Source organism: Plecotus auritus (genome assembly GCF_963455305.1).
Source record: "Plecotus auritus genome assembly, chromosome: 6".
NCBI lineage: Eukaryota > Metazoa > Chordata > Mammalia > Chiroptera > Vespertilionidae > Plecotus > Plecotus auritus.
The window spans coordinates 94,553,789-94,572,840 of NC_137773.1; the positions used below are offsets into that span (position 1 = coordinate 94,553,789).

At 40.7% G+C, this 19,052-nt stretch overlaps 1 protein-coding gene across 1 annotated transcript in view; it reads left to right on the forward strand.

Annotated features, from left to right (window-relative positions):
* LOC308251761 (olfactory receptor 7A10-like) overlaps nucleotides 1-6,538 on the forward strand; it is a gene marked incomplete at both ends in the record, with an annotated part of 299,707 nt that extends 293,169 nt beyond the window's left edge. Inside the window, one exon of the mRNA XM_080675465.1 lies at nucleotides 6,483-6,538. Within this exon, the coding sequence (XP_080531591.1) occupies nucleotides 6,483-6,538 (56 nt within the window). The remainder of the gene's footprint in view (nucleotides 1-6,482) is intronic.
* Between the last annotated feature and the right edge of the window lie 12,514 nt (nucleotides 6,539-19,052).

Below are 19,052 nucleotides of genomic sequence, written 5' to 3' on the forward strand. Positions count from 1 at the left end.
AGTAGGAAAGAAAAAATAGCATGATTCGTTTTTAAAATAATGGCCATTACTAGCATGGCTTAAATGCTACAATTATATTTTGTAATAAAGCAACAATATTTATTTTTTGTACATATCATCCCCATGACATCTCTGATTAGGAATTCCTGTCTTCTTCAATCTTTGTTTCCAAGGTGCTCATGGATTACACTGTTTTCATGAGAAATGCTTTCATGCACTTGAGGAATATTTATTGACATTTCCCACCTGTAGGGAAAGTGAACAGGATGCTCAGAAACAAAATTCTTAGAATAATGATAGTTAAAGAACACATACAATATACTGTACAGTATATGTCATATACCAAGTTAGATGGTGTCATGTGAATACAAAAAGAAAGCAGGTATAAAAGAGAGTAGATGGGTGTTATTTTATACTGGGAGTTCAGGAAGCCCTGCAAACAAGGGGACAATGGAACAGAGACCTCAAGGAAGACAGAGGGGGTGACACAGGGTTAATTGGGATGGAGGGTTAAGTAGGAAAAGAGGCAGTGCAGAAGCCCTGAGATGACACTTGTTTTAGGTATTAAAGACTCGAAAAGGACACAGAATGGTGAAATAGAATAGAGTCAAGAAGGCACAAAAGAAAATATTAGAGTGCATCATACATAGTGAGGGTATATGGTTCCCTTTGCTCGTGTGTGTGTGTGTGTGTGTGTGTGTGTGTTTTTGTGTTTGTGTGCAAAAATTGCTGCATCACAATGTAAAAGGCATGTCTTGTTTAGGGACACAGTAAAAATAATCTGGGATTCAATGCAATAATTGCGAGAACAGTTTAAAAGGCCAGTTCCTGCTAATGAGGGAAAATAATAGGAGTGCAGAGCCCACCAGAGAGCCAGGTGCACTGGTCCTGGCACTTGATTCATGGCACCTGGTCGTCCGTGAGCATTCTCTGAGATCTCCTTCTACTCACTCTTGTGCTGATGAGAGAAAGACCCACAGAATGTAAGAAGAGTTCCTAGGTCCCTCCGGCACTAGCTGGATAAGAGTGAATTAGAACTCACACCTCCCTGACTCTAAGTCGGTGCTTTTCTGCTCTGCAAGGTTGTCTCACTCTGTCAATGCTTCACAAAGAAAAGGAAATGCTAACATTGAAATAAAGCAGAATCCTGAGAGCTGAGCAGATAGAAGGGAGGGGTCAGTTCCTGCTATGGGAGGAGAGAGGCCATGGAACTGTGCTCTGAGACCGTGAGAAGAAAGCGACTGAGAAGGAATAAGTTGTTAGAAAGCCCTTCAGAGCTAAGGACACAAAATGTGCTGGATCTTGAGTCCATCCCTTTCACTATTTCTCAGCCTGACTGTTCTCCAGAAGACATGGTTATTACAAGCTTTACTTCTCCCCACGATGCTTTCCCATAGTACTCACTCTGGCACCCCCAATGGCATCACTCACTGGATTTGGCTCTACTGGTCTTTCCTTCCTTGGACAATTGATGTGGATAGAGCAAGAAATTGAGGTGAAGTTCTGGTTTTCCAGAGCAGTTGAACATCTTAGAGAGGCACAGAGAGGATGCTTTTAGCCTGTGTCTGAGGAGCTGCAGGTGAGTCTGCAGAAGGAGGTCCAGAGGCTGAATTCTCAGAGCTCCTCATTAAATGAACTGTGTTACTGTTGCTCAGTTCTCTAAGCAATTCAGCTCCCTTGAAACCAAGTGGCCATAAATAGAAGGCAACTTTTCTGCCAGTTCAGTCTCCATGGGTTCACCTTGGGGGCCAGATGCATATTCCCTTGTACTGATGGGTCCACCTCCCCTAGAATAAACATCTCCACAGGGTATGTAAGCGTTCATGCAGGACACATGGACAGGTTAGCATCCTGAGCTTGTGAGTAACATTGAGTGTTCGACTCAGAGATTTAGTGATGTCCCTGACCACACCCATGCCAAACAGGAACCTCCCAGAAACTTCTCCTTGACCTCCACTATGAAAACCAGAGATTGATTCTGAGGATGCACTTGATGGGGGGTAAATTATTTTGGCTGCAGAGATAGAGTTTTCTTTGTACAAGTTCTCTAGATCCAATTATTCCATTTTTTCCTCTGGGTTAAAGGCATTCATATCTTTAAACTCATATAGGTACATTTTTTTCTGGCCAGAGAGGCTATTCAGAGCATTCCTTTATGATGGGAAAGAGTACTTTGAATATAAAATCAGTACCTGATAGTGACTTAGAGCAGTCACTGCCAAACATATTTTTAAAGAACTAGGTAAGTTTGTTATTGGACCATCAGTGCTCTGTTGCAGCTGCTTAACTCTGCCATTGTTGTGTGAAAGTACTTGTTGGCAATACCCAATGGATGAGCTTGGCTGTAGGTATTTATTTTCTGTGGATTCTGTAACAACTAAGTCCCAACTGGGTGGCTTAAAACAACACGAATTTATTTCATCAGGTTCTTGATGCCAGAAATCTAAACTCCGGGTGTCAGGAAGGCTGCACTCCCTGTAGAGGCTCCAAGGGAGGCTGTGCTCCTTGCCTCATCCTGCTATTAGTGCCTCCAAGCATCCCTGGGCTTTGTGGCTGCATCACTCCAATCTCAGGAAACATATGGTCTCCTTTTCTCTGTGCCTCTCCACTGTATATCTTATAAGGAGCCTGGTCATTGGTTTTAGGGTCCAACTGGCTAATCCAGGATGATTTCATATTGAGATCCTTAATTATATCTATAAAGAGCCATTTTTCAAATAAGGTCACATTTACAGGTACTGGGGGTTAGAATGTAGACATATCTTTACGGGGCTACCATTACTCTAGTAATAAAGCCTCTTTATAAAAACAGGCTGTGGGTGGGATTTGCTCTGTGGGGAGTACTTTGCTGACCCCTGATTTAAGTGTGTAGATTCAGATATGGGGACTTAGTATATCAGATACAAAATTGTAAAATTAAAAGAAGAGTTAAATCTGGCTTCCTTTCTGCTAGTGGGAAGGTCCAGGAAATCTACAGCATGCAGGCTTTCTGCTCAGTCTCCCCAGACCCTGGCTGAAGTAACTGTCAGACCCATCCACCATCCTTAGTTTCTTCCCAATATAGCTGTTCCCTATGCCAGTGCCCATTAAAGTCAACCTGAAGTACCTCAAAACTTTGCTCTAGGACAGTGGTCGGCAAACTGTGGCTCGCGAGCCACATGCAGCTCTTTGGCCCCTTGAGTGTGGCTCTTCCACAAAATACCACGTGTGGGCGCGCACATACAGTGCAATTAAAACTCGTGGCCCATGCGCAGAAGTCGGTTTTCGGCTCTCAAAAGAAATTTCAATAGTTGTACTGTTGATATTTGGCTCTGTTGACTAATGAGTTTGCTGACCACTGGGCTAGGAGAATTTAGCTGAATGGAGGCCCAGCCATGAGCTGTCCTTGGTTTCTGCTGATGGTTCTAATAACCTGACAAGCAATTCTCTTACAAAGGCACCCTTTGAATCTATAGGATAGTGTAAGGAGTGCAGATCACCTGATTTAAATTATGAACAGAAGCAGTCCACCCATGAAAGCCATGAGCCTCTAGTATTGAGAATTTACTTATTATTTTAGAATAAATTAATAAAAAAGCATCCAAATGTAATAGCATCATCTTTAAATATGCAATTGATACTGTACAAAAACAGTTCTGAAAAATTGTAAATAAGATGTTTCTTAAGTATCATAAAATAGTTTCCTTGATCATCAGCTAATATCAGACCTGAAAAGAAAATATTTGAGAAATCTGCTTGAAGGTCATACAGAGGACAAATAGGCCTGCTACTGTCATGACCCATCACTGTTCTGAAATTTCAAACCAAAGAAGAAAAGGAATCATAGCTTCATGTCTTGGGTAAAAGTAAACTAAACACATTTTTCGATGATAAAATTGGCTACCTGAAGTGAATTGGAAAGCTATTGCAACTAAGAAGTCATTTTGGTCAGTCTAGACTAAAAAACAAACATGTATTGCCCAGCCGGTGCTGCTGAGTGGTTCAGCATCAACCCATGAACCAGGAGGTCATGGTTGGATCTCTGGTCAAGGCACATGCCTGGGTTGCAGGCTCAATCTCCAGTAGGGGGCATGCAGGAGACAGTTGATTAATGATTTTCTTGTATTATTGATGTTTCTATCTTTCTCTTCCTATCCTTTCCTCTCTCTGAAATTAATAAGAAATATTTTAAAAAACAAACAAACATGTATCATTTTCTTCTCTAGTTCCAGCAATAAACTAATACATAATAGGAGGTAAATCCTATTCCAAATTGTATGAAAATGTAGCATATACAGAAAAGGGTCTGGTTTGAAGAACTCAGGGCATGATATAAATAGTAACTAATATTACCACTTACCAAGTGCAGGACGTTTGTCATATAAAGGCTTTTATTATGTTGAGGTATGATCCCTCTATTCCCACTTTGCTGAGAGTTTTTATCAGGAAAGTGTGTTGAATTTTGTCAAATGCCTTTTCTGCATCAATTGATCTGATTATGTGATATTTGTCCCTCAGTTTGTTTATGTGATGCATCACATTTATTGTTTTGCGTATATTGTACCAGCCTTGAATCCCTGGAATAAATCCCATGTGTTCATGGTGTATGATCTTTCCTTTTTTTTTCTTTTTTCGTTTTTTTTTTCTTTATTGATTAAGGTATTACATTTGTGTCCTTATCCCCACAATGCCCCCCCCCAACCTCCCCCACTCATGCCCTAACCCCCCTGGTGTCTGTGTCCATTGGTTAGGCTTATATGCATGCATACAAGTCATTTGGTTGATCTCTTCCCCTTACTCCCACCCTCCCCTACCTTCCCTCTGAGGTTTGATCTTTCTAATGTAATGCTGGATCCATTTTGCTAGAATTTTGTTGAGGACTTTAGCATCTATGTTCATCAGGGATATTGGCCTGTAATTCGTTTTCTTTGTACTGTCTTTATCTGTTTTTCCACTTGGTAATTTATATTCTTTCTCCATCATTGGATTGTAGAAAACATTATTTCTCAGCATTCTATACTCTTACCTTAGAAGATAGTCAGTACTCAACATAAATTCCTCAAATGCATAAAATAATTTGCAATTAAGGCTGTATATTACATGACCTCATGAGGGAATTCTGAGTGTAGGTCAAGAATTCCTAATCACAGTTGTCACAGGATATCCCGTATAGGCCATATGATCAATATAAATATAAATATATAGTTTCTTGACTGCAAAACAAAAATTCTATCATTTCACTATGTTAATACCCACATGTGTAAAATTAATCATATTAGTTTTCTTCCTAGTTTTGTCCACTACCACATGGGATGAGGCAATGATACACAGATTACGGAATTTCTTCTTCTGGGATTTTCAGAGGAACCAACTGCAGCCCCTCACATTTGGGCTTTTCCTCTCCACGTACTGGATCACTGTGTTGGGAAACATGCTCATCATCCTGGCCGTCAGCTCAGACTCTCACCTCTACACACCCATGTACTTCTTCCTGTCTAACCTGTCCTTGGTAGACATCTGTTTCACTTGCGCTACCATCCCAAAGTTGCTGGTGAACATCCAGACACAAAATAAAGTCATCACCTATGAAGGCTGCATCACACAGATGTTTTCTTTCCTATTATTTGGGGGACTGGACAACTTTCTCCTGACCTTGATGGCCTATGACCACTTCGTGGCCATCTGTCACCCCCTGTACTACACAGTCATTATGAACCCCAGGCTCTGTAGACTGCTGGTTCTGATATCCTGGATCATGTGTATCCTGTATTCCTTGTTATAAAACTTAGTGGTGTTGCAACTATATTTCTGTCCAAACTTGGAAATCCCTCACTTTTTCTGTGAACTTAAACAGGTGGTCCAACTTGCCTGTTCTGACTACTTTCTTGATAACATGGTGATATATTTTGGAGTTGGGCTGATGGGTGGTTTTCCTATGGCTGGTATCATTTACTCTTTCTCTAAGATAGTGTCCTCCATACAGAAAATATCATCAGCTGAGGGGAAGTATAAGGCATTTTCTACCTGTGCATCTCACCTCTGCATTGTCTCCTTACACTGAGTGGCCAGATTATTATGATCTCTGAACGCATAATAATCTGGCCACTCAGTATATATGTATATATTAGAAGCCCAGTGCATGAATTCGTGCATGGGTGGGGTCCGGCCTCCTGGCCAGGGGAAGGGGACATGGGCGGTTGGCCGGCCTGCCTGCTAGTCAAACTCTGGTCGAGGGGACAATTTGCATATTAGCCTTTTATTATATAGGATATACACTGAGTGGCCAGATTATTATGCATTCAGAGATCATAATAATCTGGCCACTCAGTGTATTTTATGGTACAAGTGCAGGAGTGTACCTCAGCTCTGCTACCATAGATCACACTCAAGTGCAACAGCCTCAGTGATGTACACTGTGGTCAAACCCATGCTGAACCCCTTCATCTACAGTCTCAGGATCAAAGACATAAAGAGGGCTCTGAAAAGATTCTTTGGGGTGGCAGTTATAAAAAGACCAATCATCCTGGGGCTGAAAAAGTGTCCAGGATTACAGGACTGAAAACATTAAGAGCCAGAAATTGCTATTCTTTGATAAGATTGGAGAAAGCTCTTGCTCCCTCTATTTAATGCCTAGAATTTTCATTTATTTGATTTTAAATTCCCTGTACCATTTAGTAACTCCCTTGATTGAGTTTTCTGCTCTGTCTGACATATGTATAGTTTTCCATTTTTTAATTTTTATTTTCCTAGCCTCCCCAAGTGTTTCCCAAACTTGGATGAGAAATATTTGGAAATTTATATTTTTTTCATAGGACAAATTAGGTTTATTAAAAATATTTTTCTTTGAAATGACATCTAACTTCCCAAGTAAATCCTACATATTAAAAGCCTAATATACAAATTGACCAAACAGTGGAACTACTGGCAGAAACAACCAGTCGCTATCATGCACACTGACCACCAGGGGGCAGACGCTCAATGCAGGAGCTACCCCCAGCCTGCAGGCCCCAGGCCAGCCAAGGCAGATGCCAGCAGGGGCCCTTCAATCACCCTGCCAGTCAGCCCACAGATCAGCCCTGATCATCAGCCAGGCCTAGGGACCCTACCCATGCAAGAATTTCATGCACCAGGCCTCTAGTTTTCTATAGTTTTCCTAAAAGAATTGTCATGAGTTATATTACTCACAAGGAAACAAAATTACACACAGCAATTAAGGCCACTTATATAATTTTATTGCAGAAGAAAATTTGAAAACCAAGTGTTATTTTGGGTCTGTTATTTTTTTCTACATCATTATCACCAACTAAACTGCTCTTCCTGATAATGTCATCTCTAACATGCTGCTGGGTTTTTGTTGTTGTTTTAATCCTCACCCGAGGATATGTTTTTATTGATTAGAGTGGGGGAGGGATAAGAAAAGAGAGAGAAGGGAATAATGGCGGCGGAATAGACAGACGTGTTCCGAGCCTTGTCCCGGAGCAGAAAGAAAGAACAGCTGAGGGTCGCACAAGGAGTGTTTGTTGGCCGGTTGGGAGACAGCTGAATTCCAGAAGGAGGTGGGGGACTGCTGAACGGGGTTCCCCTGACCTGGCAGCACCAACTGCGGCTGGGTCCCCTCCCGGAGCTGCGGGGTTGGACGCGGAGTCTGCGCCATCTTGATCCGGAAAGTGGAGCTTATCTGAAGCCTGAGAATCCACAACTGCGGCACCCCAGGAACAGCTGCGAGCCCCAGAACAACGCTCCCCAACTGGTGCAAGCACACGGGTTCAGAGGAGCTCTACACTCCACTACGGAAAGGTCAGATTTCGCCTGGGATAAGGTGAGGTCTCTGGTCCCGGCGGGAGAGAGGAACGCGCGTTTTGCGGGAGCTGGAGGACCAGGGAAGTCTGTGCCTAGAAAAATCCGTGGCTGTAGGGGCTGGCGTGATCTGTGATTGTGGAAAGGGGTCCTCAGAGCTGCTAAGAGAAGGGCACTCTAAAAAGCAACCCATTTTGATCTGAAGTGCAGGGACACCCTAAGAATTTCAGGCAGTCCAGACTTACGCGCAGCCCCTGCGTTCCCTGGGTGCCTGGGCTTACCCGCAGTCCCGGAATTCGCACAACTGGACTTTTTCCTCTTGAAATTCTTGCCTCTGATTACTAAGCCCAATACATAGGATCACCCAGTTGGGGACACCCTGGGAGATTGCAGGGGAAGGTTGTTATTCTGGAACCTGGGGATCGGAGCTGGGAGTGACCATCAGAGAGTCAGCTCTGAGGCAGACCACTCCCACAGGCCAGTGGCGAGTGCGGGAAAGAAGGCTCTAACACTGCCTAGAGAGGCCATAGATAGACCCGGAAGTTAATCCAGAAACACTGCCACCCAGGGGCTGAATCACAAATTGACTCTTGTGTAATCAAAAATAAAGGAATACGAGAAATTAAGACACACCGCCTGCTTAAAATCAGGACTGGCTTACAACACCGAAGAGCAGTGGATCGCAGGGAACTGCAATACTGTCTGGACTGAGAAACAGGCGTGCCAAACAAAAAAACAGAGGAAGTGAATGACCTTCACTACTTCACATTTTATTTTTACCTTTTATTTTTTTATTTTTTTATTCTTTTTTATTTTCATTTTTTGCATCTTTTAATCAAGAAACTTTTTTTTTCTTTTTTCATCACTTGATTTTACCTTTTTAATTATTACATTTTTATTTTCAATCCGTATTATTACTACTGCTATTTTATCTTTTTTATTTTTTTTTTTATTTTTAAGTGTCATTTTATTTTCTCTTCATTTTATTTTGGGATTAGGGTTCTACATTCTATTTCTATCTTTCCTTTAGCATCGGTTTACTCTATCTCAACTCTACCTTTAGGCCATCACTCTCTTCCTAACCTCCCCCTTTTCAGAGTCCTGTTTATCTTACCCTTTTACTGCTTTAGATTCTCCCTATTCTTTCTGTTTACCCCTTGTTAAAATTTCACCCTACTTACATATCTAATCTCCAATCCCCTGCTCCAAGTCCACATACACCTCTCCCTTCGCTGTCTGAGCTATCCATAAACTTGTCCTTCTCTCTGTCCTTTTGTTGTTGTTTGCTTGAATGTAGATTATATCCAATTTTTATGCTTTTTTGTGAGATTGTTTTGCTTATTCTTCTTTTGTTTATTTTTTTGTTTGTTTTGTGCTTCAGCTTTCCCTTGCCTCACTCCATATTAGTTGGTGTTGTAGTTTGTACTAATCCCCAGGCACTTGTTGCTGGCATTTGCTGGGATTAGTGATTGTTCTATTGGAGTTTTATCCCCAATATATATAGTCTGTTCCCCTTTCTCTCTTAGTCACTTTCTTGTCTCTCTTACTTTTTTTTTTTTTCTTCTCTTTACTTTCCCTTTTCCCAATTTCATTTTCACACTCCTTTTTTCTTTTTTTTCTTTCTTTCTTTCTTTTTTCCTCTTCTTCTCTCTCTCCTATCACCTAATTTGCCTTTTTCTGGTGGTCACCTTTATTGGAAGTTATTAATATCGTGAATACATTCCTGTTCAGTGCCTTGTGAGTTGTACCTGGTAGTGCTGTATTTTGTGCCTTTAAATCAACCCAGGAGAGCGAGAACTACATAACCAGACACCCAGAGAAGAGAGACCATGGGGAGACAAAGAGGCAGCCCGCATATGAAAGAAAAGCAGGCATCACCAGAAAAGGAAGTAAACGAAATGGAGGCAAGCAACCTTCCAGAAAAAGAATTCAGAGAAATGGTCATAAGGTGGCTGAAAAGAATGGAAGACAAATTCGACAATATGAGCAAGAACCAAGAGGAAATGAAGAAGAACCAAGAAGAAATGAAAAATGACATCGCTGCTGTAAAGAACTCAATAGAAAGCATCAAGAGTAGACTAGAAGAAGCAGAGGACCGCATCAGTGAGCTAGAAGACAAGATGGAAAAAAATACCCAAGAAAAGCAACTTCTAGAAAAAAAAATTAAAAGGCAAGAGGAGAGTCTAAGGGAACTTTGGGACAACACGAAACAAAACAACATCCGCATAATAGGGGTTCCAGAAGGAAAGGAAGCTGAGCAAGGAATAGAAAACCTCTTTGAAGAAATAATGACAGAAAATTTCCCAGATATAGGGAAGAAAAAACACACACAAATCCAAGAAGCTCACAGAGTCCCAAGCAAAATGAACCCCAAAAGACCGACGCCAAGGCACATTATAATTAAATTGGCAAACAACAACGACAAAGTAAGAATCTTAAAAGCAGCAAGAGAGAGACAGAAAGTTACATACAAAGGAACCCCCATCAGACTAGCAACTGATTTCTCAACAGAAACTCATCAGGCCAGAAGGGAATGGAATGAAATATACAAAGTCATGCAAAGGAAGGGGCTGAATCCAAGAATACTGTACCCAGCAAGGCTGTCAATCAAAATTGAAGGTGAAATCAGGAGCTTCACAGACAAAAAAGGACTAAGGGAATTTATTACCACCAAACCAGCAATGCAAGAAATGCTAAAGGGTCTGCTGTAAAAAAAAAAAAAGAAATAGGAAGTGAAGAAGTAACACAGGGGTAAAGAATAGGAATGGCGACAAATAAGTACCTATCAATAATAACTTTAAATGTAAATGGATTAAATGCCCCAATCAAAAGACATAGGGTAACGGATTGGATAAGAAAACACGACCCATATATCTGCTGTCTACAAGAAACCCACCTCAGAAAAAAAGACGCACACAGACTGAGGGTGAAGGGATGGAAAAAGGTTTTCCAGGCAAATGGAACTGAAAAAAAAGCTGGGGTAGCAATACTTATTTCTGACAAATTAGATCTCAAACTGAAAGACATAACAAGAGATAAGGAAGGCCATTTCATAATACTAAAGGGAGCAATCCAACAAGAAGAAATAACTCTGGTAAACATATATGCACCCAATACAGGAGCACCCAAATACATAAAAAAACTCCTGGAGGATATCAAGGGAGAGATTGACAGCAATACAATCATAGTAGGAGACTTTAATACCCCACTATCACCATTGGACAAATCCTCTAAACAAAACATCAGCAAAGAAACATCAATCCTAAATGACTCACTAGACCAGATGGAATTAATTGACATCTTCAGAACATTTCACCCCAAAGCCACAGAATATACATTCTTCTCAAGTGCACATGGGTCATTTTCAAAGATAGACCATATGTTGGGACACAGGCAAAGTCTCTTCAAATTCAAGAAGATAGAAATCATATCAAGCATCTTCTCAGACCACAGTGGCATAAAACTGGAAATCAACTACAATAAAAACAACCCAAAGAAATCAAACACATGGAGACTAAACAGCATGCTATTAAACCATGACTGGGTTACCAGAGAGATCAAAGAAGAAATAAAAAACATCATGACAACAAATGACAATGAAAACACTACAATCCAAAATCTATGGGACACAGCGAAAGCAGTCTTGAGAGGGAAGTTCATAGCTCTACAAGCCTACTGCAAAAAACAAGAAACAGGGGTAATAAATTACCTAACCCAACAACTCAAAGAGTTAGAAAAAGAGCAACAAGAAAAGCCCAGTGTAAGCAGAAGGAAGGAAATAATAAAGATCAGAGCACAGATAAACGACATAGAGACCAAAGAAACAATACAAAAGATCAACAAGACCAAGAGCTGGTTCTTTGAAAGGATAAACAAGATTGATGAACCTCTAGCCAGGCTCACCAAGAAGCAAAGAGAGAGGACCCAAATAAACAAGATCAGAAATGAAAGAGGTGAAATAACAACAGATCCCGCTGAAATACAAAGGATTGTTAAAAAATACTACGAACAACTCTATTCCAACAAACTGGACAACCTGGAGGAAATAGACATATTCCTAGAAAAATATAACCTTCCAAAACTCAATCAGGAAGAATCTAAACAGCTCAACATGCCAGTAACTATGGAAGAAATTGAAGCAGTCATCAAAGAGCTTCCGGCAAACAAAAGCCCGGGGCCAGACGGCTTCACAGGAGAGTTCTACCAAACATTCAAGGAAGAACTAAAACCTATCCTCCTCAGACTATTCCAAAAAATTCAAGAGGAAGGAACACTTCCAAGCTCCTTCTATGAAGCCAGCATCACCCTAATACCAAAACCAGATAAAGACAACACAATGAAGGAGAATTACAGGCCAATATCCCTCATGAATGTAGATGCCAAAATCCTCAATAAAATTCTAGCAAATCGGATCCAGCAGTACATCAGAAAGATCATACACCATGACCAAGTAGGATTTATCCCAGGAATGCAAGGATGGTTCAATATCCGCAAATCAATAAATGTGATACATCACATAAACAAATTGAGAGATAAAAATCACATAGTCATATCAATTGATGCAGAAAAAGCATTTGACAAAATCCAACACCCTTTCTTGATAAAAACTCTCAACAAGGTGGGAATAGAAGGATCATACCTCAACATAATAAAAGCTATATATGATAAACCCACAGCTAACATCATACTCAATGGGCAAAAACTAAAACCATTTCCCCTAAGAACAGGAACAAGACAGGGATGCCCACTCTCACCACTCCTGTTTGACATAGTACTGGAAGTATTAGCCACTGCAATTAGACAAGAAGAAGAAATAAAAGGCATCCAAATTGGAAAAGAAGAAGTAAAGCTGTCCTTATTTGCAGATGACATGATATTGTACATAAAAAACCCGAAAGACTCCATAAAAAAACTAACAGACTTAATAAATGAATTCGGCAATGTAGCAGGATACAAAATTAATGCCAAGAAATCTATGGCATTTCTATACACCAACAATGAACTTACAGAAAGAGAGACTAAAAAAGCAATCCCATTTTCCATTGCACCAAAAAAATTAAGATACTTAGGAATAAACCTAACCAAGGAGGTAAAAGACCTATATGCGGAAAACTACAGGACCCTGAAAAAAGAGATAGAGGAAGATGTAAACAGATGGAAGAACATACCATGTTCATGGATTGGTAGAATCAACATCATTAAAATGTCCATACTACCCAAAGCAATCTATAGATTCAATGCACTCCCCATTAAAATACCAACGGCGTATTTCACAGACCTAGAAAGAACTCTCCAAAAATTCATCTGGAATAAAAAAAGACCCCGAATAGCCACAGCAATCCTGAGAAAGAAGAATAAAGTAGGAGGGATCTCAATACCAGATTTCAAGCTGTATTACAAAGCCACTGTCCTCAAAACAGCCTGGTACTGGCACAAGAACAGACATATAGATCAATGGAACAGAATAGAGAATCCAGATATCGACCCAAACCAATATGCGCATTTAATATTTGACAAAGGAGGCATGAGCATACAATGGAGTCAAGACAGTCTCTTTAATAAATGGTGTTGGGAAAATTGGACAGATACATGCAAAAAAATGAAACTAGATCACCAACTTACACCATACACAAAAATAAACTCAAAATGGGTACAGGACTTAAATATAAGACGGGAAACCATAAAAATACTAGAGGAATCCACAGGCAGCAAAATCTCAGACATATGCCAAAAGAACTTTTTCAGTGATACTGCCCCTAGGGCAATGGAAGCCAAACAGAAAATAAACAAATGGGACTACATCAAAATAAAAAGCTTTTGCACAGCAAAAGAAACCATCAACAAAACAACAAGAAACCCCACTGTATGGGAGAACATATTTGCAAATGGTATCACTGATAAAGGTTTAATTTCCAACATCTACAGGCAGCTTATACAACTTAATAAAAGGAAGATAAAGGATCCAATAAAAAAATGGGCAACGGACCTAAATAGAATCTTTTCGAAAGAAGACAGAAGGAAGGCCAAGAGACACATGAAAACATGCTCAAAGTCACTAATTATCCAAGAGATGCAAATCAAAACAACAATGCGATACCATCTCACACCTGTCAGAATGGCTATCATCAACAAATCAACAAACGACAAGTGTTGGCGAGGATGCGGAGAAAAAGGAACCCTCGTGCACTGCTGGTGGGAATGCAGACTGGTGCAGCCACTGTGGAGAACAGTATGGAGTTTCCTCAAAAAACTGAAAATGGAACTCCCATTTGACCCAGTAATCCCACTCCTAGGAATATATCCTAAGAAACCAGAAACACCAATCAGAAAGGATATATGCACCCCTATGTTCATAGCAGCACAATTTACAATAGCTAAGATTTGGAAACAGCCTAGGTGCCCATCAGCAGATGACTGGATCAGAAAACTATGGTACATCTACACAATGGAATACTATGCTGCCGTAAAAAAGAAGGAATTACTACCATTTGTAGGCACTTGGATGGAATTAGAGAACATTATGCTAAGTGAAATAAGCCAGTCAATGAAAGAAAAATACCACATGATCCCACTCATTTGGGGATAATGAAAAACACTATAAACTGATGAACAAAAAGATAGTTACAGAGGCAGTAAAGCATCAAACAGACTGTCAAATTACAGTGGTAAGGTTAGGGAGAGGTGGGGGAAATAAGAGATCAACTGAAGGACTTATATGCATGTATATAAGAGTAAGCAACGGATACAAAACATTGGGGGGTGAGGGCATGTATGGGAGTGGGGTGGGGGTGGGGGGCAATGGTAAGATATGTACACATATAATACCTTAATAAAAATTTGAAAAAAAAAAACAAAAAAAAAAACAAAAAAAAAAAAAAAAAAGAAAACTTAAAAGCAAGAAGGAAAAAAAAAATAAAAAAAATAAAAAAAATAAAAAAAATAAAAAAAAAAAAAAAAAGAAAAGAGAGAGAGATAGAGAGAGGAATATCAATGTGAGAGACAAACATCTATCAGTTGCCTTCCATGTACCCCTGAAGGGAGATCAAACCCACAACCTTTTGGTGTATGGACTACTCTCCAACCAACTGAGCCACACCAACCACAGCTATGCTATTGAGTTTTGTAACTAGTCTCTTAGTGTATTTTTTTTATTCAGCTCGGTGTCCCCGCTGCCTACTATAGGCACTGATAAAAATTCATTATCAAACATTTACTTGCAGGCGGAGTCTCCACTGAAAGGCAAATTTGAACGAATAGATTGACCTAATATGATCTTAGAGTCAGAGATGACTTCAAAATGAGGAAGCAAAATTTTTAATCACACATTGTGTTACTATAAAAGTTTTTCTTTTCCATACTGTACATCTATTCATTGAAGTATGGAAATCTGATGTCCATGTACAAAGGCTTTAAATTTTTTTTAAATTGTAAATGATATACAATATTATATTAGTTTTAAATGTATATCATGATTATACATTATATAGCCCCCTGAATCCAACTTCTCGGTATTTGTCTAAAGAAATAAAAAGCAGCCTATCTAATAAAAGGGTAATATGCAAATCAACTGTCACTGCGTCAAAAGATGGCAGCACCCATTAACACAAGCTGGCGATGCCCAGTGCCCTCATCCTCACGGGAGTCCCCCAGTCCTGGGGGGGAGGGGGCTGCTGCTGAGAGTGGGCAGCGTGAGCGGCCTGGCAGAATGTTTGCTTCGTCGCCGTGGTGATGGAGGGCCTCTGGGCAGCGGGCATGGAGCGGCAGGGGTGGGATGCTTGCTTCGGTGCCACAGTGACGCCCCAGCCATAGAGGGCCTCTGGGGGACAGGGGGAGTGAGCCACAGCCTCCACAGCCAAGTGCAGGCCCGGAGGCCGCACAGCTCCCATGGAAGCAGCATGGCTCCCGGTGGTGCGCTGCGGTTCCTGCCGGCTCCCACATTATAAAAGATATATGCACCACTATGTTCACTGCAGCATTGTTTATAATAGTCAAGATATGGAACCAACCTAGGTGTTTATCTATAGATGAAATAAATGTGTGTTTAAAATAACCTCCTTAGGAAGAAACATATGAAGAAAGCTATACAGTATAAATAGATAGAACTGCCATGGTGTGGCAGGATTTATAAAGCATGGTCTGGGGGGGGTTGCATGTTGGATGAAGACTAGAACCAGGACCAGAGTGTGCCAGCTGGGTGTGTCACAAAAGAGAGCAAAACCCAATGCCCAAGAAATAATAGAAAAGACGCCACATCAGAAAAGGAAGAAGGGGGCTAGCCTCATCCCCTATCAGACTATGTAAAAATGAACTGGTCAAATAATTATGAAATAGGTACAGAAAATACAAGCCTTCTACTGCTTGATGTTAAAAATGCCCAACTTCTGTTCCACTTTATATTTTCTTCTGTGAAGTGTTGTTTTATTCCTTTGCTTTTGTTGTACAATATGTAAAGTGGCACCGTAAAGATATCACCTCTTTTGTCTTTTAGACATGTTTATTTTGGTTCTCTTGTTATTTTGCTGGGCATCAGGGGGATGTGTTTAAGGTTCAAATGCTGCCAGAACCAATGAAGATTTTTCTTCCTCACACCTGAGTTTATTAAATCATTTTAATGCCTCATTTCATTTCATTCCTTTTTCTTTCACTCTCTGTTTATGAAACAAATTTTTATACAATTACAGCTATTATTTTATTTTTTGTTATTTATTACAGTATAGTTAGCTTACAATATTATATTAACTTCAGGTGTGCAACATAGTGATTGGACATTTATATCTTTACAATGTGGTCACCACAATAAGCCAAGTAACCATCTGTCACCATGCAAAGTTATTAAGATACTAGAGCAGGGGTGGGCAAACTTTTTGACTCGAGGGCCACAATGGGTTCTTAAACTGGACCGGAGGGCCAGAACAAAAGCATGGATGGAGTGTTTGTGTGAACTAATATAAATTCAAAGTAAAGGAGCGGAGGGGAGAGCAAGAGAACCCTCCGCTCTTTCGGCTCCGTGGGCTGGATAGAACAGCCGAAAAGGCCGGATCCGGCCCGCGGGCCGTAGTTTGCCCACGGCTGTACTAGAGGCTTGGTGCACGAAATTCATGCATGGGGGGGTGTGTCCCTCAGCCCAGCCTGCATCCTCTCCAATCTGGGACCCCTCAAGGGATGTCCGACTGCCTGTTTAGTCCCGATCCCAGTAGGTTTGGGCCTAAATGGGCAGTCAGACATCCCTCTCACAATCCAGGACTGCTGGCTCCCAACTGCTCGCCTGTCTGCCTTCCTGATTGCCCCTAACCACTTCTGCCTGCCAGCCTGATCACCCCCTAACCACTCCCCTGCCGATTGATGCCTAACTGCTCCCCTGACAGCCTGATTGCCCCCAACTGCCCTCCCCTGCAGGCCTGGTCACCCCTAACTGCCCTCCCTTGCAGGCCTGGTCCCCCCAACTGCCCTTCCCTGCAGGCCCGGTCACCCCCAACTTCCCTCCTCTGCCAGCCTGGTCACCCCTAACTGCCCTCCCCTGCAGGCTTGATCACCCCCAACTGCCCTCCTTTGCAGGCCAGGTCCCTCGCAACTGCCCTCCCCTGCTGGCCATCTTGTGGCGGCCATCTTGTGTCCACATGGGCGCAGCCATCTTTGACCACATGGGGGCAGCCATCTTGTGTGTTGGAGTGATGGTTAATTTGCATATTACTCTTTTATTAGATAGGATTATTGACCATATTCCCCATTCTATAAACTATATATCCATGGCTTATTTATTTTACAACTGCAAATTTGGCGGATCATAGGAGATCCACCTAATACCCAGAAACAAATTGAGGAGACAAAAATGCCCCTAATGAAATCCCCAGACAAAGAATTAAATGAAATAAAAGCAACAAAAATCCCAGATGCAGAGTTTAAAACAATGGTTTTAAGCATGCTCAAGGATGTAAGAGAAAAAATGGATGATCTCAGTGAGAACTTAAAAAAAGATAGCAAGATTTAAAAAGGACATAGAAACCATGAAAAAGAACTAGGCCAAAAAAAAATTCAATTATCTAAAATGAAGAATACATTAGAAGGAATCAATAGCAGGTTAGATAAAGCAGAGGGTTGAATCAGGAATTTAGAGGACAGGATGAGGGAACCAAGATGGCGGTGTAGGAAAATGCCTGTATTCTCATGGACCACAGTCACATAAATCCCAGACTAGCTGACTTAGATGATTGATGACCAGAAGTGCTAAAACATCTCTTGTAACACCAGCTCCAACCAATCAGAATATACCCATGAGCTGATCACCTACTGAAGACCTCTTCTCCCAATTTCACCCTTTAAAACCAACTGCCAGTAATGGAACCAGGAGTTCGAGTTTTGAGCACTAACTTTCGCATTCTCCTTGCACAGTGCTACCAATAAAGTGGATCTAATATCTCCACTATATCTTATGTTCAGTGTGTGACTCACCTGGTGCCTGGTGGACAAACTCTTTCTTCAGTTACAAAGGAAATGTGGTTCTGACTTTGAAGTTGTTGTGTGTTAATATAGAAAATGTAATTCATTACTAAAATTAAGGTCAACCATAGTACTGGAAGTATTAAGCCATTGCAATTAGACAAGAAGAAGAAATAAAAGGCATCCAAATTGGAAAAGAAGAAGTAAAGCTGTCCTTATTTGCAGATGACATGATATTGTACATAAAAAACTCCAAAGACTCCATCAAAAAACTAACAGACTTAATAAATGAATTCAGCAATGTAGCAGGATACAAAATTAATGCCAAGAAATCTATGGCATTTCTATACACCAACAGTGAACTTACAGAAATAGAGACTAAAAAAGCAATCCCATTTTCCATCGCACCAAAAAAATTAAGATACTTAGGAATAAACCTAACCAAGGAGGTAAAAGACCTATACACGGAAAACTACAGGACACTGAAAAAAGAGATAGAGGAAGATGTAAACAGATGGAAGAGCATACCATGTTCATGGATTGGTAGAATCAACATCATTAAAATGTCCATACTACCCAAAGCAATCTATAGATTCAATGCACTTCCCATTAAAATACCAACGGCATATTTCACAGACATAGAAAGAACTCTCCAGAAATCCATCTGGAATAAAAAAAGACCCCGAATAGCCACAGCAATCCTGAGAAAGAAGAATAAAGTAGGAGGGATCTCAATACCAGATTTCAAGCTGTATTACAAACCCACTGTTCTCAAAACTGGCTCGTATTGGCACAAGAACAGACATATAGATCAATGGAATAGAATAGAGAATCCAGAT